A 27,788-nucleotide genomic window follows, 5' to 3' on the forward strand; every position below is an offset into this window, starting at 1 on the left:
ATAATAAATAATTTTGATCAAGCTAGAAAAACAAAATACATGTATACCTAGGTATTACCAAAATGTATACCTACTGTTTCACTAAAGGACTTTCGACTTTGTGCACTCATTTACCAAAGATGCGCCATGCCAGCGATGGCGCTCTCCGCTTTTCCACTCAAGTTCGTGGGATCGAAAGAAAAATCATCGAAAGAAAAGAAATCTGGGATCAAGGGAGGGCCAACCCACACCTGTTTCGTTTGGAGATTTTTTTGGGGGAGGGGGAGCCTCGCCACTGTTCTGCGCCTCCTCTCTTAACCGCGCTTTAATTGCTGCAAATTAATTATAACCTTGGAAACTTCCCCTCGGCAAGCAGCTCCGGAGGTGGGTCGGCAAGGTGAAGGCTCGGCGAAGGAGCCTCCAGCCCAAGGCTGCAACTGTAGAAGGAGTGCACAAGAGAAATAACCGGTGGTCAGAGTCACCGCTGGAGCCATGGGCTTGTTTCATCTCTGGATGGGGAGGGGCGCTGGGCGGATCTTTGCAGTGCATATGCTAAAGACGGCTCTGCCCAGAAGACTGACCAGAAGGGAGTGCAGACCTTAGGCTGAAAAAGTCTTGCTACTTCTGCTCTGCAGCTTTTAGCATTCCATCATAAACCTTTCCAGAAGTCAAGAGTTTCTGTTGCACACACTGAATTGCACCTTCAACATGACAATTGAAAGAGGTATTGTGGCCCACATGCGCACCACAAGAGTTGATCAGTGTCACATACTTTAAAGAACCCTTCTGCCACTTCCTCTCTGTCAGCCTACCTACAGCAATCCCACAAGTAAAACGCTCTCTGCCACAGCCTTATTCCCTTCCCTACATCTGAATCTCTTCTGATGACACAGACGTTAGTGAGGTGAATTTTCTGAATTCTGTTTTTAAAATTGGTGTGAAGTGGCAGCGGGGGAGGAGATCTCATCCTTCCTACTTCAATTTGGGGGGGGAAGCGTATGCAACCGTTTATCCTGTCTATCTTTTGCACTGACTCACAACAGCTGCAGAATTTAACCAAAGGTAACATAGATATTTTACATGGTTTTCATCTTGTTCCAGAACAACCGCCTCCAGAACAACCGCCCATAAAGTTGATGCTGAAGTAATTTATCATGGGTGAGGAAACTGAGGTAAACAGCTACTCCTCCAAGACTTCATAACACTAATTGAATTTCCTGCCATTGTTACAACTCGGACCATCGGGCCAATAACACATAAATTATTTTTATTAACATTCATATCAGTTTCTATCAAAATAAAAAAATTCCTTCCAGTAGCACCTTAAAGACCAACTAAGTTAGTTCTTGGTATGAGCTTTCGTGTGCATGCACACTTTTTCTTCTGTATCTGAAGAAGTGTGCATGCACACGAAAGCTCATACCAAGAACTAACTTAGTTGGTCTTTAAGGTGCTACTGGAATGAATTTTTTTATTTTGACTATGGCAGACCAACACGGCTACCTATCTGTAACCAGTTTCTATCAAATTATGGCTGCGGGGAAGAACTGACAATTGCAAGGAGGACAGGTCTATTAGCCATAATAGCTTAGTGGAACCTGCAAGTACAAGAGAAGACACGAGGGAAAGATACCAGACACTAGGGGAAGGTTGCAACCTTCATGTGAGAGTGCCTAGAGCAGGGGGGGGGGAGCCTCTGACCTGCAGGCCTAATAATTCCCCTAGCTGCACCTACCTGCCCAGCACATGATGCCATATGTGACATCAGATGTGGAGCAGGTAAATATCTGACTGGACTGGTTGCATGACAAAATTTGTCATGGGGAACTCCCTAGTGTAGTCAGTGGGGTTGCTCTCAGTGCTGGTCAGCTGATTGGTGCTGAGAACACACCTTCAAAGGAACTCCCCTCAGCTCTGATCAGCTGATGGGTATGGAGAAGGATCCCCTTAGATGTCCCTTTGTGCCTGCAACTGGTGCTGAGAGCACAGAGCATCTATCAGCACTCATCAACTGATGACACAACGCCTTAAAGGGAGTTCTCTCCCACCCGATGGGAACAGGCAGAAGCTGCTGTGAAAGTCATTATCTAATGTAATAATGACCTCAGGTTTGGCCACTTGGCGTGGTTTGGAGTTGCTGGGGGAGGTAAGGATCCAGGCCTCCAGACAGATCCAGTTCTTTTACTCCTGACCTAGAGGCACGACGTGAGATGAGGTAGACCTTGGATATGGAAAAACTAACCTAGAAAATAAGTTTCCTGATCAGTCAGTAGACACAAAATAGTCAAGGTACTAAAGGAGCACTGTGTGCTTCTGTAAAGTGGAATTGAGATACAAAGACAACCACCTCTTTGCATTTCATTGCTTGTGGTGCAGTTAAACATTCAGTAAGCACGGCTGGATATTATCAGAACACATGCATCCATCTTTTTTCGACTGGCTGTTCGTGGATCAACAAAAGAAGTTCTGTAGCACCATAAGAGTCAGGAACATATATTACGGCATAAGACTGTAAGCTTCTCCTGCCACTATAAAGTTATGGATTTAAGATGCCTGCTGCTGCGGCTGCAACAGACTTGGAGGATTCTCTATCCCTCTGGAAATTGTCGGTGGGTGAGATGGGACTCGCCACTCGGACGACTCAGAATCACCAGCACCAACACTCCCTGAATCCCAACAAAACTCGTTTGCGCTTGCGCATAAATGAGCCGAAGGTCTGGGTCCATGTGTTCGGCGGCGCGCATGCGCACGCTCCGCTCATCGCCGATGCCCTTCTTAGAGGCAGCCGCGGGAAGAGGCGGAGCCAGGTCTGGGAGGGGAGGATGAAAACTATGACGTACGTTGGAAAACGGGGGTGGGGGAAACAGGAATTCATCTTGCGCGTGCGCAGAAGGAGTGGCCCCGCGGCACGACGCTCATACACCCCTGACTCAGCCAGGGAGCGGCCGGTACGGAAGGGCGGGCTCGAGTCGGGCCGCGCGTGCGCCCTTAACCCGCGGCGTGCCTGACGCCGCGCTCCTAAGCCCCGCCTTTCCCTCGCGGCCTGGCTCCCAAGATGGCGGAGTACGACTTGACGACGCGCATCGCGCACTTCTTGGACCGGCACTTGGTGTTCCCGCTCCTCGAGTTCCTCTCCGTCAAAGAGGTGAGCTTCCCTCGAGTCGCGGGGATACTGGGGCCCGTGAGGGGGTGAGCCGGGCAGCGTCTCCGGGAGCCTCCCTCGCTTCCCTTTGCCCGCCTCAGGCCAGGCCGAGGCCCAGGCGGCCTCTCCGCGCTGGTCGGGTTTCCGCGCCTCGCCCGGTCAGAACAGCTTCTTCGGCAGAAGGGCGCTGAGCCAAGGGAGGGCGGGGTTCAACTAAAACAAATAAAAGAAAATAAAAGCCCTTTGACTGAAGGAAGGGAAGGATGCGCAGGCTTGGCTGTAGAACAAGAAGGGCTCTCTGTGCATGTGCAGAGTGCACGGCCCTTCTCTCATTCTAACCCAAACCGAACCGTGCTTCCGTTTTGGCATCGAAGCCTTTTCTGCTTCACGTGCCCCTTGAATACATGCGACTTCCGTGGAAAATGTGCTTGAAAATTGGGGAGCATGCATCGCATAGCTGTCAACTTTTCCCTTGCGAGGAATCCTATTAAGAATAAGGGAATATCCCTTTAAAAAAGGGAAAGGTTGACAGCTATGATCCACCGTGTGTACTAGGCTGCCTTATGAAGAGAGTTTGAATGCTGGGGTGAAGCTCCTAAGCAAGGGCATGCACACACCACAGATTCCCCCCCCCCCCTGTATGACAAGACAGACAGATAGGCGCGCGCACATAAACATATACACTGTAGAAGTCACTTCCTCCCAGATTCCCATTCTACTTAAATTAAGCAAGGTACCTGATGCCTTAAAGATGAACACTTTTATTAATGTGGATGAGAGTCCAGTCACAATTATTCCCTTTCTAGGGGCAGGGAGTGGAGAAGGTCATGGCATTTTGGATGACTTGGATCTTTAGCCACATTGCAGTCTTGATTCAGATCAGACTGTGGGCCTTGGCTGTCCTGAAGGATTAACTTTAACTAAGAGTGAGGCAGGAGAAGTCCTTTTGCCTTTTTGATTTCCCTGTAGCTTTTGGAACCGTCAGTCCTCGTGGACTCTGGTATTGGGAACAAGGGGTTCTGCTTTGCAGTGGTTCTGGTCCCAAAGTATTGTTGGGAGTGTGATTCTTGGTTCCCTGGTAGCTATACAGTATATTCTCAGTAATATTTAATATCTGTATGAAGCTGTTGGGAGCAGGGCATTTGGTGCAAGATGCCTTCAATATACTGATATAACACAACTCATATTTTTTCATAACATCTGAATCAGGAAAGGCTGTGTGGGACCTGGACAGGTGATGGGAAGAGAGAAAAAGATATATGGAGCTTGAATCCCTGTAGCAGGTGCTGTGTCAAGAGAAATTGGTCAATTGCATGCCCTGTTGCCTTTCCCCTGAAGGAGCAGGTGTACAGTGTGGGGGTGCTTCTAGTTACAGTCACTGGAAACCCAGGTAGCTTGGGTAGTTAGGAGTGCATTTTATCAGCTTTGTTTAGCACAACAGATGTAGTGATTTGGACTGGGATAGTCCGACTACAGTAGGGGCTTCCCTTTTGCTTGATCTAGAAACTGCAGTTAGTACTGAAGGCTGCTGCATGATTGTTGACAGGAGTGATTGTCTTTCAGCATATTACACTCTTTTCTGAGTTTTCAGAGCAAATTCAAAATGTTCATACATAAAAGTCCTTCACAGCTTGGAGTCAGTTGGCTTGAAAGATCACATTATCCAATTGCTTTGATTTGACACTTTTATAAGTGCCCCATAACATTCATTCTATCGTTGCATGGAATCAAGCCTGTAATGTGGTGCCATCTTCTTTCTGGTTCTTCTTGTCTATTAATATTAGGCAGATGGCTTTGTGGTATTGTTTTCAAAAACTTGGATAAAGACTTTTTTCTTTAGTTGAGGCTAATTATCTATATTTTTATAGTCTGTGTTTACTTGTTTTTAAAGTTTCATTTTATTGGTGTTTTATATCATTTTTGTAAACCACTTAGAGGTTTGTTGATGAGGTAGTATATACATTTTGTTAAATAAAATAAATAAGAGGCTGGGCTACAAATCAAACTCATTGGTTCAAATCTCCTCTGTCACGAACTCCTCTTAGGGATGTCACATTAAACCATAGTTAAAAATAAACTATGGTTTAACGTGAGAACAACATGCTTGGAAGCCCCAATTCCTGACGTTGCTGTGCCAGGGAGAAGACAAACCAAAAACTGACTTCCTGTTGCATGTGAACCAGTATTCATAGTTTCTTCCTCTCTAGGCAACAGGAAACTAGTCTCAGGTTTGTTTTGTTCCTAGCTGAGCAATAGCAGAAGGGGGAGTGTGGTGTGCACTTTCTAGCAGGGTGCAGCAGCATGCCGCTCCTTGCTAAACCATAGTTTATTTTTAACTGTCCGAACCATGCCACTCTCTCTCAAACCCCCATCTGGAATATGGGGAAATAATAAAATGAGGACCTGGACCCTGATGGTTTAGATAACTGCTGTCTAGTTGCAGATGTTTTTTGGGCAGGTCGATTGAGAAGTGTGATCACTGTGGTGGCTAGCAGATGTGCCTGGAGGAAGCAGGTTATCTAGACTCACTTCATTTGGGCTTCAAGCCTGGTAGAACATTGAAAAAGCCTGGTTCATTACTCTTCTTGGGAGAGAGGGGAGTGTTTCCCTGTTGATTCTGCCCATCCTCTCAGCAGTGTTTGATACCATTGACCATAGTATTTTCTTGGAGGGACACTGTGTTGCAGTGGTTCCATTCATCTCTGTAGGACTGCTTCTTGACCCCATGGCATTTATATGGGTTCCTTTAGGGATTCATCTTGTCTCACATGTTGTTTAAACAGCTGGGAGGAGTCATCCAGAGATTTGGGAGTGCAGTGCCCTCAATATGCAGATGGCACCTGAAGCTTCTCTTCATTTTATCTGAATGAGAAGAGGTTGCACATGTGCTGGACCAATATCTGGAGGCAGTGTTGGGCTGAATGAAAGCCAGTAAACAAACAATCCTGTGGTGGATGGTGGTACTGCAGTTCAGTGGTTCCCTGGTCTAGAAATTAGGGAGATGGTCTGTTCTGGATGGAGTAGCACTCATCATGAAGGAGTAAGTGTATAACTTGAGAGTACCCCTTGATTTGAAGGTATTTTTGGAGGCCAAGGTGGCCTCAGTGTCAAGGAATGTTTAAGTCCATATTTGGTTGGTTTGTCAGCTATGACCATTCCTGAACTAAAATAGCCTGGATTATTGCACCACCCTCCACAGGGGGCTGCCCTTGAAGAAAGTGTGGAGTCCTCATGCAAGTGCAGAATGCTGCCACTAGTTTGCTGTCTTGGACAGTGAGGGGGAAACATATCACTCCTATTCCGAGAACTTTGTACAGACTATATGTTAGGCATTAAGACCAATCCAAAGTATTTGTACTGATGTGTAACACCAAATACAACCTAGAATCCAAATAGTTGAAGAGGTGCCCCCCCTGAATATGGCCCGACCTGTTTGTTAAGCTCTGCAGAGTTGTTGATGTTGCTGCTGATGAGTGAGAATTTTGGGGTGGTGGCACAAGCCAGTACCTTCTCTGTGACAGTTCCTTGTTTATGGAACTTCCTTCTGATGGACATAATACTGTCCCCTGAATAAATGGCATTTAGGTGCCACCTTATAACCTTATTTTGCCTGGCGTTTGTTAGTTAATTGCATACTGTTGCTGAGAGAGTATATTGCTTGCTGCTGCTGTTTTTTTAATTTGTATGTATTAGTTGTAATTTCATTTTAGGCTTCTGTATCTATGTATCATTTTATGAACTGTTAGCCACCTGTGAATAGGAGGAATGGTGGTGTGTAAGAAGTACAGTGGTGCCCCGCAAGATGAATGCCTCGCAAGACGGAAAACCCGCTAGACGAAAGGGTTTTCCGTTTTGGAGGTGCTTTGCAAAACGAATTTCCTATGGGCTTGCTTCGCAAGACGAAAATGTCTTGCGAGTTCCTGCGGGGTTTTTTCCCTTTTCCCAAGCCGCTAAGCCGCTTAACAGCTGATCCGCTAAGCCGCTAAACCGCTTATCAGCTGATCTGCTAAGCCCGCTAAGCCGCTAATAGCGCTAAGCCGCTAATGGGCTTGCTTCGCAAGACGATAAAACTGCAAGACGAAGAGACTCGCGGAACGGATTCTTTTCGTCTTGCGAGGCACCGCTGTATAAATAATTTGTCGCACTTGGTTATTGCAATGATTACAACCAGTTAGTGTACATGAAGTGCTTTTGAATGCTTGAAAGGCTATATATATGTAAAGTGCTAGCTTTACTTTTCATGATTTGGAGAGTACTCTGAAACTAATGAAGTGCATTATGCCCTGGTGTGTTTCAAGTCAATAGTTTGCCTGAGTGCTCCTCAAATGGAACTGGACTAGCATCTGCTCCTGAAAGACCACAATACTTGACGCAGCCCACAAGATCTGCTGTGGCATGTTAGTTAGGAAACAGATAAGTTTCCACTTTGATTTTTGCCTTTGCTCTAAACTCATTTGGAGACCTTCCAGGGTGGACTTGATTTAAATCATTTTTTTACAGAAAGACTCATTTTTGCTGGTATAATCTTAGTATTTACAACCAGATGAAGGTTTCATTTTTGGAATGATAAATTTTCAGAGTAGTTTTTACACTCATATCAAAAATTACTGATTTGGTTGTACTATTTGAAATACAAAAGCAAATAATTATGAAATTAGTGTGAGGTTTAATAAGTTAACTGTTTATATTTGGACAACTTTTCTGCTGTACTTTATTGGAAGGAGAAAAATAATCATTTCCTCAATAACAACTTAAACAATTTAACTAAAACAATAACATTATAGCATATGTATCCATGTTTGTTAACTGATGTGGTTAAACGGTTTAAAAAAACAACAACAGACTGAGTTTTAACACACATGAAAAACTTAAAACAAATCCTTATTTCCTGATGAATAGCCTTTGGACTATAATGTAACTTAAATAGAAAAGTATCTTTAGAAAGCTTTTTCCTCCAAAAGCATTTTATTTTAAAAATCAAATTTAAATTTTAAAAAATCGATTTAAATAAAAAAATCTGATTTAAATAAAAAATCAATTTTTTAAAAGAAGAACCCAATGATTTTTATCCATCCTGAGACCTTCTTTCAGTCCTAGCACACCTCATCCCCCAACATTCTGCAATATGTGACTAGTACAGTCATACCTCTGGTTGCGATTGCTGCGGGTTGTGCGTTTTTGGGTTTTGGACGTGCCGAAACCAGGAAGTACCAGAATGGGTTACTTCTGGGTTTCAGCGCATGCGTAGAAGCACCGGATCACATCAAGCATGTGAGCAGACGCAGCACTGCTGGTTGCGAACATGTCACCCGCACAGTCTCATTCTGAGCCTTTAGTTCGGAGAAGACGATTCTGATGACAATTGTAGTTGGAATGAAAAACCTTTCCATTTTCCTGTGTGAACAGCAGATGACATCAAGTACTTTTTAATATTGATTTGTCGATGTGCTGATTAAATGCAAAGGTAGAAGAGTTGTATCAAGGCATTTGGAACAGAGCTGTATAAGGACATTTGGATAATAGTGTCCTTTATTTGACTGACGGAGAAAGGGTGTACTTATATTTAGTTTAGCTTGAATACCTGCAAGTTATTTGTTGAATACAAGTTGTTCCAGTAAAATATAACTCTGTTGATGCACTTTGTGCCTGTCTTGTTTTGAATAAACTGACTCCTGTTATTATTAGAATCAATACATTCTAAAAGTATTTAGTTGGCATTTCAGGAATGTCTGTTGAATGGAAAAATAGTAGAAATCATTCTTGAAAAACTATTGAGTTTTGGATAAAACCTTTCTTGGGGTACTTGAAGCAAATAATTTATTCATTACATTAATATATCGTCTTTCTGCCAATGCACCCAAGGCAGTTTAGAATTTTAAAGGACTGAAATGATGTAACATGTAAAATTGGCCAGGTGAGGAGGGCACATTCTGGCTGGATAAAGGTCTAATGTTGTCTTCACCTCCCTCCCTCAGTCTCTACTTCCTCCCCACAGGGCAGATGGTGTCTGTTGAATCTCAAATACCCTTGTTCAGTCAGTTTGATTGGTTAGGATTGGAAATATATACCATACAATCTATAAGCCAATAACATTGGAGCATGATCTCATTTCTCTTAAATTCCCCTTGTGCCATCAATAATATACTTCTCAAAGTCTGTATGAATTCATTCACCTTGTTATCTTGAAGGGCTATAAGTAAGTTTTAAGTGGCAGCAGAGTAAGGTTCTAACTAAATATTTTTTACTATTGGCAGGGTCTAATTATAGAGCTCTGTTTGTTCTTCTGACTTCATTGTACTCAGTACTTTGATTGTGAGCTACCTTGGTAATTGTGCAAACTAAAGGGTGACATCTAAATGTTTAAACACAAACTTTAAATTAAATAGAAAGTAATAGGTAATATTTAAAACCATTACTATTTTATTTCTTTCAGATATACAATGAAAAGGAACTACTTCAAGGAAAACTGGATCTCCTTAGTGACACCAATATGGTGGACTTTGCAATGGATGTCTACAAAAACCTTTATTCTGATGATATTCCTCATGGTAAGCTATCTACTTACAAATAAAACTGTGACAGGATCTACAGTCAGCCCTCGTGACTTAAAAATAATAAAGCCCATGACTTTGTAAGTTACTATCATATACTGATCTTTAATGTTGACTAAATCCAAATTGTTTGTTTAAAAAATAATGTCATTTTGTTCTACCAAAATTCTTTTTCAGTTCTATTCATATATTTTAATGTTTTGGCTTCTGAGTCCCACTGTAGGAACTGGTTTGCATGCCTCCTCCCATCCCAACACAGATTCTAAGACAAAAGACGAAGGGAGATGCATTTGTCTATCCTCAAGGCCTATCTCTTGCTGTGGTAGAGGCAGTGACCTCAGTGATGAATGGAAGGGTGGAGAGAAGAACAAGAGTAGGGAATGAAAAGGACTAGAACAATGTCCCACTCCTTTCCCTACTTGTCAAAGTTGACATGCCTTCAGTTAGAATTATGTAAATATTACAAAGAAGTGGTGTTAACCAGATGGCTCTTCTCTACTTCTATATTTCTTTTAATGACAAGATTTCCCTAAAACAGGGTATAGTCCATCTAGATTGGAGCCCTCCTTATCAGGCAAGTCATTCTTCTTTATGCAGTGGGGTAGGAGGTGAGACTTGATGCACATTGGTGGAATATTGGGGCTCCCTGGAAAATGTCTCTTGTATTTGCCAGGATCTATCTGTCACTGAGGGATTTTGTCACACTTTTTCTGGTCTAAAATGTTCCCACTTAAATCTGTTCACATTCATTTTCTCAGTGCACAGATTGAGTTTATATCCAAACTCTTCAATAAAATGTTTATGGCCTAAAATATTTATTAGTATTGTGGAGCTGGAGTCACGTGTTCAAACATCTAAACTGCTGTAGTTAAGCTTTTTTCCTCCTTCAAAAAATGGACACCATAAATATTCTAAAAGTTTGGTAAGCAAGTAGTACTTCTGATTTATTCAGGCTGTTGCTTGTTTTGTCTGAGCCCATTTGAAAACTTCACTATACTCTTTCCCCCATTGCATTCAGAATGGGTGTTTAGATCTCTTTCTTGAAGCTTGTGGGCTACTCTGCTGAGATGCAATCAGTTGTAGCAAGACACATTTAAACAAATGATTTTGTTGACCTAATAATCAATTGTATCTAACTGATTAGGACCTAGGTGAATAAAATTTGAGAATTCTAGGGTACAACAGTATTATCTTGCTTGATTGACTATTGCTGACAGAACTTTTTGTATAGATGACTTAACTTATTTTTTCTGTTTTTCTCACCAGCTTTGCGTGAAAAGAGAACCACAGTTGTTGCACAGCTAAAACAGCTTCAGGCAGAAACTGAACCTATTGTCAAAATGTTTGAAGACCCAGAAACTACACGGCAAATGCAGTCTACTAGGTAATGCTTTTGGATGTTGCATTCCTGCAAAAGTTTGCAGAATTGCTACTTGAGTGTAATTGGATAATTTTTCAAGTTTGATCTTCTAATTGCGTGAGCCTCGGTGCAATCCTATGCATGCCTACTCAGAAGTAAGTCTCCCAGTTGTAAATACCATGTAAGTGTATGTAGGCTTGTAGCCTATGTAGTCACTAGGATGGTTTATCATCTAGATTAGAAATGGAAATAGTTCTGCCTGTGTGCAGCTGATGTTCTGTTGATTTTAATTTGTGAAACCTAATTCAAACATGCTTGAAATTCTTAACTTGAAAGTTCTTTCAGATGAGAGAGATTGACATGTATTCCACATGGGAAATTGAGTCTTTAAACCTCCAATTAGCTAATCATGTCTCATTCTCTAGACTAGAGCAATCTGGTGCTCTCCACATGTTTTGGACTCTAGTTCTCATCAGGCCCACCACAGCTATGTTAGCTGGGGCTCTTCAGAGTTGCAGCCAGAAACATTTGGGAAAGGTTATGTCAGATATTTCGACAATCGTATCCCATTGCCTTAGGATCTAAGATGTACCTTTACTTTAAAAAAAATAAAATCTTTTATTAATTTTCCAAAACCAACAAAAAATAAAAGCAACAATACATATTCAAACATAGAAAAAAGTAGAGTTGACTTCCCCCATTTCCTTCCCTGGTTCTTTTATCATCATACCGCATGTCCATTTAAAATCATTAAAATTACTTATTGTCCAGGCATAATGTCTTTACAAGCCTTTTTAAAATCCTGCTAATGTATTAACCTGTGTACATTGCTTCTGTATATATGCAATAAAGTCCTCCCAATCTTCTTTAAATTCCTTTTCATCTCTTCCTCTTAATTTCAAAGTCAATTTTGCCATTTCCACATATTCCATTAACTTCACTTGCCAGTCTTCTTTAGCTGGGACACCTACTTCTTTCCAATGTTATGCTAATAATATTTGTGCGGTAGTCGTTGCATATTTAAATACAATGGTACCTCTGGTTGCGAATGGGATCCGTTCTAGAGGCCCGTTTGCAACATGAAAAGAATGCAACCCGCAGCGATGCGTCTGCGCACACGCGGGTTGCGATTTGTGGCTTCTGCGCACGACGTCATTTTGCGCTTCTGTGCATGCGTGAGCTGCAAAACCCAGAAGCAACCCTTTCCAGTACTTCCGGGCGCTGCGGGACGTAACATGAAACGGATGTAACATGAGGTATGACTCTTAAGTCTTTTTGCGGTCTTGTCATATCCACTCCTGTAAATACCAGAAGCTTGGAAAGCTTCTGGTTTTTTAACAAACGTTATTTTGAACATCTTCAATCCATTATAAATCATTTCCAAGTACTTCTGAACAATTTTGCAATCCCACCACATATGAAAAAATGTCCCTTTTGTTGATTTACATTTCCAACACTTACTTTCTCTATTTTTATACATTTTTGCTAAACTTACTGGAGTTAGGTACCATCTATACATCATTTTCACATCATTTTCTTTAATTGCCACACATGCAGTAAATTTTATTTCAGTCTTCCATCATTTCCCCCAAACTTCCATTGATGTACCTGGACTTGCTAAGGGTGTTTCCTTAATCCTGTTTATGTAGGAGTAAGCTTAATCAAATTCAGTTGGACTTATTACTGAGTAGATATCATTGGGATTGTGCTTGTAAGTCCCCTTCTACCTTTTAAAAGCCAGAATGGAGGTCGTATTCAGTGAAAAGAAAAAATTATTAACTATTATTACGTTCTGTTGTTTTGTATATTATGTTAAAAGCAACCCAGCTGGGGCAATCCAGTCAGATGGGCGGAGTACATATGATGATGGTGATGTCTCTATTCCATGTCTGTGAGGTAACCTGATAGAAAGTGCCACTGCTGCATCTGCCACTATTTCCATACCCTTTTTTAAAGCATCTGGTTTGGGGATTGCAGAGCTAGGTATAACCCCTAAAGAGCTGTATTTGGTTAAGAGGTGACAGGTGCTGATTTCTACTGTGGAGGGAAAAGGATTACAAGTGACGGGACATAATAGGATGCTGTCTAAGGCAGAGAGATATTGCCCTTACACTCTCCATAAAAGAAGAGGAGGGTTATTGGACCCTGTGCCCATATTATTGAAAGTTAAATAATACCCAGCCGGTGGCATGCAAAAATGCATGCTGCAGCAATGTAGGAGTTGGCCTTGAGTGAAAACTAATTCACTTGCTCATATATGAAATGTAGAAAAAATGAATTTGCTTTCAGTGAACAGAAATGTTTATCTCTGTAATGTTTTTGTGTGATTTATAGCACTACAGTGAACTCTTCTTTATTACAGGGATGGTCGGATGCTATTTGACTACTTAGCTGACAAACATGGTGTAGGTATCAATTACTAAATCTGTAAAATTAAGTATGCATGATGCAAAATAAATGGACTTCAGATGTGAGAACTGGTCATGTGATTGATTGTGTCCTTCTGTGATGTATGTATTTGTAGCCTGCCTTCTATACTGAGTGGTCCCAGGGCGGGTTATAAAAGCACAGTTAAATATTAAAATCATATACCTCTTTTATGCAATGGTTCTAAACTTATGGTGAGCAGCTATTTTAATGCTTAGTCTCACAGTGTGAGAAGAGGAGGAGTTTGGATTTGATATCCCGCCTTTCACTCCCCTTCAGGAGTCTCAAAGCGGCTAACAATCTCCTTTCCCTTCCTCCCCCACAACAAACACACTGTGAGGTGAGTGGGGCTGAGAGACTTCAAAGAAGTGTGACTGGCCCAAGGTCACCCAGCAGCTGCATGTGGAGGAGCGGAGACGCGAACCCGGTTCCCCAGATTACGAGACTACTGCTCTTAACCACTACACCACACTGGCTCACACTGAGCTGGAGAGAGATGTCTGTTTGGTGGGAGCAGAGTAATTCCATTGGCCATAAGTTAACCATTCTTTTTGGGTATTGAAATCAAAGGAGTTACTCTGAGTATGACTTAGTTAGATACAACCCTGTGTATTGATTGGTTCAAAAGGCATGCAAGCTGGAAAGCCCTCTGGCAAATACAACTAAAGGCTTTGACATCTACTGGCTAGATAAGTGATGAGAATTCAGTCAGCACTGAACTGGGCATGAATTTTTAAAAGGGGAAATTGAGGCCTCTGAGTCACAATCTAGTCACCTGGGAACAGTTTCTGGTTGTCAGTGCTGGCTGACATTACTAATGCCAAGTCTGATTAAATCTCATTCTACCTTTTCACAAAGTCAAGTTTTAATTAGATTGTGTCCATTTCAGCATTGTCTAAGCATGCACAGAATGAGGGCTTCATTGTTGTGGTTGAAGTATAACTTTTTGAATGTTTCTGCAATGTAACAGACTTCCTGCAAGTTAAACAAAAACAAACCTAGTATATTTGAGAAATAAGTTCTATTCCACCATGCTCCCTGCTGTGGTGGCTTTGCACTTGGGGAGAATTCATGAGCCCTCACCATCAATAATTTTGTGCCCTCAGAACTTTGCCTCTACATTATTCCGCTGCATATTTAGACAAGACTGAACTACCTCCAAAACAATTTCTTGAAACATTTTTGATATTTGTTCTGTTTGTCTTGCAGTTTAGGCAAGAGTATCTAGATACACTCTACAGGTATGCAAAATTTCAGTATGAATGTGGCAACTATTCAGGAGCAGCAGAATACCTGTACTTCTTTAGAGTATTGGTAAGTTTTTTCTATATATAAATAATTTCAGATTATACTTTTAAAAAGTTTGTGGGCCCTAAATTGAATGTCCATATGAGTTTGCTTTTAATTTTGAGACTGCTAATATGAATATAAATTCCTCCTTTCAGGGTAGACACTTTCTAGCAAAACCTCTAAATTATTGGCAGAATCACTGTTCCTTGTGTGTGTGTGATTTTTGAGAGCAACTCAGCTGTATTCAAACAGTGTACCTGCCTAAAGAGAAACAAAACTGTTTCTTAGAATGGCACTGCTGCAATTAACTTAGTCTTTACCTCACTTGAGTCCTGTCTTTGTAACTGCAACATGAAAAGTTAGATGCTGACTTGGCTTTCAAATACCACACCAGTCCAGCCACTGAGATCTTGCCACAAAGCTGTTGCAGACTCTCATTTTACCTATTGTACTTGATGAATATGTATGGAGATGGGGATGATTTATTTTTCATGACTGTAGCTTATTGCTTCACTGTTTTAATACTGTTTTATTTCATTGTGATTTTATTGCTGTATGTATTGTATAAGCTGCTTTGAGGTATCATTTGGGCTGGCAACAGGGCTTAAATGTAGGAAAATAAATAAAATACATAGCCGAACATTTAATTTCTAAATTAATTACAGAAACAGAAAAGTGCTGAGGCACAACTAAAGTGAAGGAATTAGATGGTAATTCTGAATTTAGTGGTTGCTTTTGAGAATTTTGTCAGTCTTTCCTTTTAATTATCATAAAAGACTTTGAGTAGTAGTCTTGTATTTTGGAAATGGCTTATACCAATAGTTCACAAATGCAGCAACTTAGAACAACATGAAGAGTTGATTATTCATGTCACTTTGTGTGGTGATAAAGTAAGAGAAGATCTAGGGCCATGAACTTTTTGTGGCTGGTTGAATGAACGTTTTATTCTGTTTAGAAATGGAAATTAATGGTTGGGTAAACTAACAAATTGAAGTTAGTCTACTCTAATATAGCCTTACCTGAAAGTAGGTTACTATGCAGTGCCAACTGAAGTTGTGCAGAGCTGAGTAAAAAATGGCATGTATGACCTTGTGCCCCAAACTTGAGCAAAGTAATGTCATCGTCTTTCCCCACCCTCAGCTAGGGGGGATGAAAATACGTATGGTTCTAATATTATTTGAGGGTTCTGGAGTGTGTATGAATGACATTATTTGATATCCCCAACAAATTTAGTCTCTCTGATCTTTCTGAGCACAGCTTTCAGTTAAATGACAAAGCTTGTTACTGGGATGGAAGTATAATGATAATGAGGTAGCATTCAAGGCACAGCGACAACTAGCTGATGAGGCAGTAGTTGATGCTCAAATTTCAGAAACTTCAAGGGCAGAGGAAATCCAGTTTCTGGAGACCTGGCAATGTGCAGTGCTTGATCCAACTTTTCTTTCTTTTTAAAATAAGAATTTCTTAGGTATTTTCTCTTTAGTCTTTCAGAATTTTAGTTATATTCTGTAGGTTTTAAAATAATGGTTAAATATGCAACTGTTAATGTTTTGAGGGAAGCTAGTTTACTTGTCTTTGAGAAGAAATTTGTTGATAAGTGAGATTTTTGAGAAACACATGCTATGAAAGTACCATTGTAATGGATTTGAGGCTAGAGTGTTGTTCTCTGAATGACTTGTCGTTTGGCCCTGTGTCAGCTAAAGCTGATTGACCCTCACTTGAAATTCAGTACAGTATTTTTTTCTTTTGCCACAAATGTGGACTTGTGTTACAGGGTGTCTTATAAATAGTAAGAAAGAATAAATGTGTTGCAACAACCCATGCTCAGCTGTAAGGGTGCATATTGTAATTCTACGAGTTCTCTATTATATAATGATATCTTAAGCTGAAATTACAGAAAGGGTCATGACACCCCCATAGCCATCCCTGTTAAGCAGTCTGTACAAGCCATTACTCTAGACTATAGTAGTCTGCTATAGATTTTCCTCATTCTGATTAGCAGAGGTTTTCTGTAGAGCTGGTGGTTTTATTAGTTAAGCTTTAAACCCTTTTAAATTAGTGTGTGAAACCCCAAACTACACTGAAGTATTGTTGACAAAGGAATCCTTATTGCTTGTATTGAAAGTTCTGTGCAGAAGCTGTGGCTGCCAATTCTCCAGGCTTTCCTGGTTTTTAAAATCTCCAGCTGAATCTCCTTGGAAATGCCTAGTGCTGCTGATTGTTTCCTAGAAAATCAAAACTGATTTGCTAAATGAAACACAGCTCATTCTCCCAAAATTGTGGAACAAGCATGTCAGTGGCATATTCTCTCTCTACTGGTGCCAGCAAGTCTCTAATCAAAATGTTTGACCTAGAGAAGTATTAAATTATTGTGGTTATTGTAATTGGATTCACTTATTTAAAACAGGTTCCATCAACAGATAGAAATGCTTTGAGTTCACTCTGGGGAAAGCTGGCATCTGAAATTCTGATGCAGAACTGGGATGCTGCCATGGAGGACCTTACAAGATTGAAAGAGACAATTGACAATAATGTGAGTTTATTTTTATTTACATATTGACAGATAGCTGGTGTGGGAAGAGGAATTGCAGCTGGTGGATGTTGGCAAATATTTAATATCACTTCACATTTTGCTCAAAATAGTTATGGTTAGCAGTGCTCTTGGAGTCTTTCTTTTTAGGCAACTTTTTCATGATGTGCCTGGGAAGTCAGCTAAATCAACTGATTTGTTGATGATTCCCTATTGCTTAAAAGAAATGGGAATCTGGCTTTCAGAAGGGGAGTAGCAAGTGGCAAGATACAATAAAAGTTTAAAATCTGTGTAGAAAGAGTGTTTTTAGGGCATATTTCTGTTCTCATACAGTGGTACCTTGGATTAAGTACTTAATTCGTTCTGGAGGTCCGTTCTTAACCTGAAACTGTTCTTAACCTGAAGCACCACTTTAGCTAATGGGGCCTCCCACTGCCACTGCGCCACCGCCCCGCGATTTCTGTTCTCACCCCGAAGCAAAGTTCTTAACCTGAGGTACTATTTCTGGGTTAGCGGAGTCTGTAACCTGAAGCGTATGTAACCTGAAGCGTATGTAACCCGAGGTACCACTGTATTACCATAGGATACTAGAACTAAAGGTTGCCTACTTGTAAGTGGTAGAGGCTCTGAAGGGTTTAAGACAGGCACCTTTACCAGCCTGACCTGAAGACGTTAAGGATTGAATCTGGGATCTTTTGCATGCAAAACATGTTGCTCAACTATACCATACCACTACACATTTCAGAACTCATGCTGCCTCTGACTTTTGTCAACTGTGTAATGTCAGGAAGCTGTTGTGACGGCCGAGGCAAAGGGTCCCATCTCTCCTGGGGTGGCATCATGAGCTGTGCCTCTGCAGTTTTGCAGCAGCGCGTTGCTATTGCTTGCAGGCAGAGGAGACAGTAGTATGCAGAGTTACGGTACTGGCTGGGCACTATGTTGAATGATTTTTCTTGGATAGTATGGTGGCTCATGGATAGTCACGCAGGACCTGTACTTGGGACTCTGTTGTCTAGCCTACTAACAATTGGAGGCCAGAATACATAGAATTGGCTTTCTGCATTTCCAAAGCCAGGAAATTGTGCTCAGTGCTGTGGCAGTGGGGGAAATAACTGATGAGTTTTGCCACTCAACTATCATCATCATCATCATCATCATCATCATCATCAGTTAGTTGCTTTATCTCTCCCAGGGCAGCCCAGCACAATTTATAACCAATGTACTGCTCACCAGAGCTAAGTGGCAATTTATATGGCTAGTTTCTTTTGGCACTCCCATTGAATCAAATTCAGATTGTTCAGAAATCTTGGGTTAAAATGGGCTAGAACGGAGAAATTAGAAACCATTATGCCTGGATAACTGGGAAGTTTTTAATGTTTGATGTTTATTGTATTTTTTAATATTTTGTTGGAAGCCGTCCAGAGTGGCTGAGGAAACCCAGCCAGGTGGGTGGGGTACAAATAAATTATTATTAAATAAAATGATGATGATGATAATAATAAAATTACACGAGAGTTTTCTGTCCCTTCCACCCCCTGTAGCCACTTCTACCTCTGAATTCACAGGGGTGGAGACTATCCTGGAAAATGTGGGCATTTTGCTGGGGGTGGGGGGGATGTCCTTCCTGTCAACATAAGTTTACTTAGGATCCAAGAACTAAAATACTGTAAATGTAAACTGTTCAGTAAAATACCTTTCTATTTTTTCAGTCCGTCAGCTCTCCTCTCCAATCTCTTCAGCAGAGAACATGGCTCATTCACTGGTCTCTCTTCGTTTTCTTCAACCATCCTAAAGGCAGAGATAACATAATTGATCTTTTTCTCTATCAGCCTCAGTGAGTTGATCTATACCTACAAAAATAAAGGGGATGTGTAAGAATGTAGTAATCCAGTTTTCTGCCCTGATGATGTTAAACATTCCTACATACTTTAGAAGGTTGTTCTATGCCTTTGAAGTGAAATGTACGGTTGTATCCTTTCCACGGTTTTGAGGCTACAGTATAGCTCCATATACTATTACACTTTTTAAAATTGGTATGTCTGCATAAACATGCATAGAATCCGGCTAGAAGCATGTGAAGCCCAGACATTTAGGAAACAGAAGTAAACTCTTAAATCTAAGCAGTTGAATAGAAATTTGATTACATTTATGAAGTTATAACTCTTGACAAAAATGAAAGGTACTAATAGAAAGTGCTTCATGTTACATTACCGTAGAAACTTAGCTATGTGATTAGCAATTCGATACTTGATGTGCCAAGTTTAAAGGTTTCTGCTGTACTATGATGCATCAAATACTGAAGGGCTGAATATTACAGGTACAATCCTTTTAGTGGCAACTACCATAAACTTGGAAGAGGCATTATTTCATAGGTAACTTCATCTTGGCATGATGTCTCTGATATTGTATTACATTTAAAGTTGCCACAAAGAATTTTAAGAGTACAGTCTATTTCAGTGTAGTTGGGTGGTGATGTCAGTGTTGCATGAGGTAATGCGCTGATTCATTGCCATCTTCTAGTGTTTTTCAAGGACATATGATTCATCTGCTGTAGCCATTATATGCATTATAGACAAACAGTATGTGTGAATTAATCTCAAGACTGAACTGTCTCGGACAACCTCTACTCCAAATAATTTTATTGCACTCTTATTATGATGGCAACTGTTTCCACTTAAGTTTGCACCCATTTTCCATCTGCAGTCAATCCTGATTTGTTCTGGAATACTGTTTGCTAATGCCATTGAATTCATATTTTGTGCAACAAATTACAATTTAGGAGGTTAAATTTGTGTGGAATTTAGTGTATATCATTTACCATCTCACATTTTGGTTTGAGATGATGATTTTGATTTACATTCTGCCCTTCCTTCCAGTGCAGCCTAGGGTGGAGGAATGGCATCAGAAACAAAACATGAAAAAACAAGTAAAAGTAGCTAAAAAACATTCCTATAGCATTTAGCGTACAGCACAACCTCTTTGAAATTGATAATGTTTTATGAGAGTAACCAATTTTAAGTAACATAGTATTCCCATTAGGGAAATGTCCTGAATTTGCAACAAACTGAAAAGCAGCCAAATATTACCACCAACTCTGCTGTCTAGCTTAAACAAAATATTTATGATGTGTGCTTGAAATTGTATACTCCTGCTCAATAGTCTTACTTGTTATAGAGAGTTCAAAAACATTATTTGCTTATGGTTAGATTGGTAAACTTGCCTCAGGGTTCAAATATTACAACGAGAGCTTGATTTGATCTGTGATCAGTTGATTCTAACTGATGGGAGACAATATTGAACTTAGTTTTACTCAGGGCAGGACCATTGAAATTAATGAACATTACTAAGTTGGTCCATTAATTTTGCTGGGTCTACTGGGAGTAAAACTTAATTGAATGCCACCCTTAATGTAAAAACGGGCCTTTCTCAGCGAGGATAAAAATATAAACAAAAGGATTGGCATTTATGGGCAAATGCCAGCGCACAGGATCTTGTAAGAGACACTGGCAACTTCCTACTTTTTCCTGTTTTTTGTGGGATGAGAAAAACAAAAGCTATTTAGGGAAGCTTTTAATGTTTGTTGTTTTATTGTGTTTTTAATATTCTGTTGGCTCAGAGTTGGCCCATAAGTTGCCCAGAGTGGCTGGGGAGACCTGGCCAGATAGGTGGGGAATAAGTAATAAATTACTACTACTGCTGCTGCTGCTGCTGCTGCTATAAAAGCTGCTGGAGCTCCAGTAGGCAAGGCTTTTTCCTCTTCTGACTTTCTGGCAGGTGAAGAACCTGAGTTTTCTTATATTCTCGTTTCCTTCAAAATTTCTGCTTCTCACTCTACAAAACGTTCTGCTTGTGCAGGTATCTTAATGCAATTCAGACAATGTGCCCACATATTCTTCGATATCTGACTACAGCAGTAATAACAAACAAAGATGTTCGGAAACGTAGGCAAGTGCTGAAAGACTTAGTCAAGGTTATTCAGCAGGTAAGGCATACTTTGCTCATACTGCTAATTATAAAAAGCCTACTTTCTAAGTATGACTGTATTTGAACAGAGGCTGTGGGCCCTACCAGACCATTGCTATTATGGGGTGGGATCAGTCACATGCCAACAAATTCATGTTGTGCAATTATCACTGATTAGGAGGTCTGGCACAACAAAACTGCTTCCTCAAAAGATCAGACTTTTTATGATACAAGAAGGAATGGGAAAATCCGCTGGAAAGTATGGGATAGCACTTGATTTGACGCAATAGGATCTAATCTCTCTGCAAACAAATCAGGATGAATGCTCAATTAACAAGCCACCTGGAAGCACCTATACCAAGTTGAAACTTTGTTTTTAGTAGCAACATCAAAAGCTTGTAAAGAGCTTATTATAATAATTTGGGATGAGTTCTGTGGTGCCCATTGCTGCCAAGTTGGGGACTCCAGCAATAAGTGATTTTTGATACAAATGTTTGGGGGTAGAATTTGGAGTTAATCACACAACTTTTCTTCACTATACAGGAATCCTATACCTATAAGGACCCAATAACAGAGTTTGTAGAGTGTTTGTATGTGAACTTCGACTTTGATGGAGCTCAGAAAAAGCTGAGAGAATGCGAATCGGTAAGAGTTTTGTTAAAGACTACACTTGTTAATAACAAAGGGCCTATATGTTGGCCACAGATTCATTATATTGCCCAAAAACAAAGACCTCCATGTATTCATAATCTCTTGTTTAAAGTGTCAATTAATGTTTGAGAGAGCTGGGAATATTGGGGAAATGTGCCCCTACCAGTAGCACAGTAGCTTGAGATGGCTCAGATCTGGGGCTACATGATTAGCATCCTGCTCATCTAATCTTCAACCTCAGCAGCCTAATGCTAGATTGTCTGGGGCTAGGCGAGCTGGAAACTTCCTCAGTCTCATCAGTACAGTGTTTTGAAGGGTATTTTTACTTCTTTCTCCCAGTGGCCTGTGGGAGAATTCAAGAGGTTAATTGAGGTAAGGGTATGTATGTTTCATACTGTGAATCCCCAGTCCTAATTTTACCTTTCCTTTCAGGATATTTTTAAGGGCTTGGCATTTGTAACTGAGTGATTGTCAGAGCTTTGGCGTTTTTCTCACCCTTTTAATTCCTCTATGGCTTCTTGCAGGTTCTTGTGAATGATTTCTTCTTGGTGGCATGTCTGGAAGACTTCATTGAGAATGCTCGTCTCTTTATATTTGAGACTTTCTGCCGCATCCATCAGTGCATCAGCATAAAGTAAGAAAACTAGAAGCTCAGTAGGAAAACACTCTTAGTTTGGTAACACATTGTACTTAACGGATAATGTCGTGGAGTTGCTTCAATAGTGGTTGAATTGTAAGCTAAAAAGAACTAACAGTATGGCAACATTCAGCCATCGTACTAAACCAGGGGTGATGGCACCCTGTAACTAGCTTTCATCCAGGGGTCTGGGTTCTTCCCTCTAGCCCATAGGGAGCAGCTGAAGGGATAAAGGGCCTTGAAATTGTGCAGTTGTTTTATTTATTTGAATAATTTGTATACTACTTCATATTTCAAAGAAATCTCAGTGGTTTGTATCCTAGAAATGCCACAAAGATACAACAATAACATTTTAGATAAGAAGAGTTGCACGACACCTTAAACATTGATGTAATCTGAAACAACATATGGGAACCATAAGAACTACTGTCAGATCTAAAATTCAGCCAAGAAACCAGCCCACCCATCAAATATACAAGCAGTATATTTCAGAAACAACTGATTATACCTTTAAAAATAACAGAAAGTTTGACATCACCGTGGGCTTACCTACAAGAGCAGTGAGTTAAAATTATTTTTGATGTTGGAGACTTGTTAAGTGCCTTCAATGTTCTGAAAAATTAATGGAAAGAAAATCTTGTTCCGTGCCATTATGATCCCAAAGGGTAGCATTCCGACAAAACTTTTGAAAGTACTATCTGCTCATCTTAACTTGCATGTGTGTGCTTGTTTGTGTCAGTAGGCACATATAAGTGACCCTGACTAGGAAGGGAGAGCAGAGATTCCCATGTCTCGTTAAGTGTGGTGCCTTCTACTAAATATTTCAGAGCTTTATTGCAGAAGTCATAAACCACACATCCTGAAAGTTTTCTCTTTCATCTTCACCCTTATAGTCAGCCAGTGTGTGAGAGGCTGGGCATGTGAATTTCAGATCTTCTCTCAAGATTGCCACATCATGCTGACCTGTTAGGATCAAACTTAAAAGTGCAGTTCCTCTGCACTAGGTTCCTGGCTTCAGACAAGAGCAGTGATTGAAGCTATTAAGTGTATATAGACATGACTGTTGGGGAAGAAATATGAATGAATCAATGCAGTTCAAGGACGAAGTGCCTTTGACTGAGTCTTCTTGCTTGATTAGTCATTGTAACCCAATGGGTGGTACAATTTGTTTTCAACAACAGCACAGCACCTCAAACCAAAGGGACACAGATCAAACCCTAATTTTCATGCAACCCCACACCTAAAAATAAATAGCTCAGTCAATATATTTAAAACTGTTTGCTGAATAACTATTGAGGGAGTATGAGATACTTTTCTAAAATGAAATAAAATAATTAAAACTGATTAGTTCAGTTTGGAACCTCAATATTAGAGACCAGTATAAAAATTCGTAAATAAATATGCGTAATCTGGTTTCAGAGTTACTGTTCCCATATGGTCTTTCATATTATTCTTCAGACAACAAATTTGAACATCTGAAGGGGCAAGCAGAAAGATGTGAGGGCAGCCCTGCCCTTTCAGTGATGCTGTGTGAGCTCACTGGCCAATGCACAACCACCATTAGTTTGAAGCAAGATGTCTCATGTGTAGGATTTTAACCTGAGGAGGGGGAAACACTTTTAACAAATTACTGGGTAGTTGGAAGTTCCACGGCTGAGAGAATAATCCTGCAAATTTAATAACTTAAAAGTATGTTGTCTTAACACAGGCAGCCAGAAGGCAAAGTAACTAAACTTCAGTAGAATGTAGACAGAGATTGCATTAGGGAATGATTAAAACAGAGGTTCCAGTGTAGCATATTGGCCAGGTTTCAGGTTAAAAACAGTGAGCATTTCTGAAGTCCAGCAGCTAGGGGAATTTTCAAGTTTATAATTCTCAAGGAAATGAAGCACCAAAAAGGAGAGAGCCCAAAACTTATTAGAAAGCCACAGGAAATGCCATCTGCAGAGTGTCTGTTGACAAAGCAGCAGATCTGGGCTGGCTCTTGTAAAGAATAAGAAACTGAGAAAACATTGGACATAAAGTGACCTCCTTGAAAGAGTGATCATATTGTTACAAACCTATGTCTAACTCTCAGATATTGGGAACAAGTGTTCTGATGCAACACATAGAAATGCCATCTGCCCAGTGCTTTATTACTAATTGAATTAACATGAAACCCATCCCTGCAATGGTTTACTTTGTCAAAAAGCAGGCAGACATTTAGCAAATGAAAAGTATTGTAGAGAGTCCTTTTATAGTGTGTGTTGCTGTCCTAATGATTAGCTACTTACCTAACCAAATCTAATTCCTTCTAATTTCTGGCCCATTATAATTGGCCTTCTCCTTCATAAATTTAAACTATTGTGACTAGTGTAACATGGTTTTTTAACAATGTACATGAAATGATCTATGAATCTCACTCATTTCTAAAGGGTCGTGTTATTAGCTGCTCTCAACATGAATCAGACGGACAATGAAGTGTTTCACACAATAACATCAGCTTATTTCTATGAATACCTCTCAGTTGTTTTGTTTTTCTTTTGTAGTGTAAATGGGCAGATGAGTCCACAGTGGATCAAACTTTATGAATTGTAAACAGTCAGCCAGTTCTCTCCCTGATGCTAAATTTAAAGGGCCTTTATATGTGTTAGGATGAATTTTAACCAAGAATATTCTGTGGTGCAAAAAGGTGTTTTCGCTTTTCTATGTATCCCTCTCTTGTTGCTGTCAGCTGTTAGAATACCAGTGTTTAAAACAGACTAAAACACTGCAAAATTTGCAAAGATGCTGGAATTATCAGGCATATTATTTACAGTTATTTAACATGTTCTCTAATGTTTCAAACTTTATTAAGTGTATTTCTTCTTTTTCAGTATGTTGGCAGATAAGTTAAATATGACCCCTGAAGAAGCTGAGCGATGGATTGTGAATTTAATTCGGAACGCAAGGCTTGATGCCAAGATAGATTCAAAATTGGTAGGTTTCCCATTGCATTGCACGGCATAATCTGATTTATTAAGGGGAACTCTTAAAACTCATTACTAGCTACAAGATCTCATGGCTACAGTATCCTGCCTAATTCTGTATTTTTGTTGGCTTTCCCCCCCTCTGCTGCTGCTGCTGCATTGAGTAACATTTAGCCCAGGAATGGGGAACCTGTTGCAACTCCCTTCAGTACTTGCCAGCATGGCAAATGGTCAAGTATGATGGCAGTGGTAGTCCCATTATTTGGAAGGCCACGGGTTCCATGATTTTGAAAATGTGGTCACTTATTTTGTGACATTTTGGTTGTTCCTAATACAGCCCAACTGGATTTTAGTGAAGGGCTTCTTGCTGACTCCTGCTATCTTCCCCCCTCCCCCATGGCCCTGCAGCTCAGTATTTTATACTAAAATGACCTTTAGCACTTTTTAAATGAGGAACAAGAGTACACCACTCCAAGATGCATGGAGTGGGTGGCTTTAGATGAATATTTTAGATGTATACCTGGGTCATGCAACAAAATGCTGCTCAGGGTGCCAGGCTCTGCATTTCATGAACTCTTGACCATGCTCAGTTCTTATTGGGCTGCTTTGTGTTCTCTCCCGCCCTGCCCCACCGCCTTTGCAGGGCTTTTCCTGAGGGTTTTGGACTTATGCCAACCTATAAGTTCCCCCAAGCCTGCTGCTACTTCTGCCTTATGCATGGATGTTGTCATTTTAGATACAACCTCAGATTAATGGATTTGTTTATTTTGGCCATATTTGATTTGCCTCTATTATTATTTTGTTTTGTGTAGACGCATTATGTTTCAGCTTGTTAACCTGCTCTGAATTTGCTTATAATGTAGTGCGGCAAGGTTTTGAAGCTGGGGGAGGGCATAGAAGATCAAGGATGTGATAAGCACTTTATAATTATTTTCAGCATCTTCCTAGTCTCACTGTCTCCTCCCCCCCAACCCTCCCCCCACATTCTCATATGTTAGGACTCCCTGCATTTAAGCAGAAATTTGGTGCTAGACCAAATCTCCAGGGGAAAGTGCTTTTTCCCCAGTGTTCACCTGTTTTCAGCTCTTGTCCCAAATTAATTGGTACATTTAGGGATGGGTTGAGATGCAGATCCGAAATTTGTTGAAGGATAAATACAGTACTAGAAAACTTACATATGCCCTGTGCATGCTTACCAAGTATAAAATGGGGTGAGATGGATTTTGTAACACTCGCTAAACATCAAGAGTATTAGAAAGTTAGTGGCAACCCTGTTCATCAATGACGTAAATATGAAGGGAATAAAATCTCCATCAATGTGTATGCCCATAAGTTTCCTTCCATACGGAAGGCAAATAATACCCTGTAAATTTTGTATCGCGTACAAAACCTGTTTTCAGCATTTGAGGCAATGTTTGTATATATTTTTTGTAGGGTCATGTTGTTATGGGAAACAATGCAGTATCACCTTATCAGCAAGTGATTGAAAAGACCAAAAGCTTGTCTTTCCGGAGTCAGATGTTAGCTATGAACATTGAGAAAAAACTGAACCTAGGCGGTAGGGCTGAGGTAAGTCCATGTTGTCCTGCCAGTATATTATTAATTTAAGTAGAAATCTCCAAAATGGAAATTCATAAAGAATTACAGTGAGATGGTTAAATATAACTTGCTTGTCTCTAGGGTTGGAATATGGAATAGGTTTATTTTATTTAGTTATTAAAAGATTACTATACCACTTTTCATTTATGGAAAGAAATACCAAAATGATTCAGAGGGGGGGGGGAAGAGTAACAAATCCAGTAGAAGCAATAATCAGTACAAATCACAGAAAGCAGCATTAATAGTATTAAGGGTCATGGAAAGCCTGCATGATGAGGGATGTCTTCAACTGGCAACAAACACCCCTGCAGCTGTTGCTCCCTTGGTCTCTGGGAGAGCATTCCACATGGTGGACACAACAAAGAAGAAAGTCTAGTGCCCTAAAGTTCTGGAAAGTAGATTCATGTATACACTGCTAAAGTTATCCACAGCAATGTGTGTTACTCTGACTAAAGCAGATTTAGAAATATTTTCCAAATAATTAGTTTTTATTAGCTTTGAATGCCAAACACTTTGTGTCCTGACTTTCAAATTTGCTTCTTCTTTTTAAAGGCACCTAATTGGGCTACTCAAGACTCTGGCTTCTACTGAAACACTTCTCGGGAAGAAAGACAACTTGATAAGAACTTTAATTATGTACTGTTTTGAAGAGGTGGCAATTATGTGGACTTTGCAGCACATGTTGATTTGAATAAAATTGGCTACTTTTAA

At 40.3% G+C, this 27,788-nt stretch overlaps 1 protein-coding gene across 1 annotated transcript; it reads left to right on the forward strand.

Annotated features, from left to right (window-relative positions):
• The first annotated feature begins 2,707 nt into the window (after positions 1-2,707).
• On the forward strand, positions 2,708-27,788 carry EIF3E (eukaryotic translation initiation factor 3 subunit E). Its single transcript, XM_083516853.1, has 13 exons — positions 2,708-3,124; positions 9,555-9,669; positions 10,939-11,056; positions 13,395-13,437; positions 14,669-14,773; positions 17,157-17,282; positions 18,989-19,113; positions 21,135-21,261; positions 21,786-21,887; positions 22,418-22,527; positions 25,386-25,488; positions 26,913-27,047; positions 27,630-27,788. The coding sequence occupies exons 1-13, from the start codon at positions 3,035-3,037 to the stop codon at positions 27,666-27,668; spliced, it is 1,338 nt and encodes a 445-aa protein (XP_083372979.1). The 5' UTR covers positions 2,708-3,034; the 3' UTR covers positions 27,669-27,788.

The sequence above is a fragment of the Podarcis liolepis genome, assembly GCF_965112155.1.
Source record: "Podarcis liolepis genome assembly, chromosome: 8".
Taxonomy (NCBI): domain Eukaryota; kingdom Metazoa; phylum Chordata; class Lepidosauria; order Squamata; family Lacertidae; genus Podarcis; species Podarcis liolepis.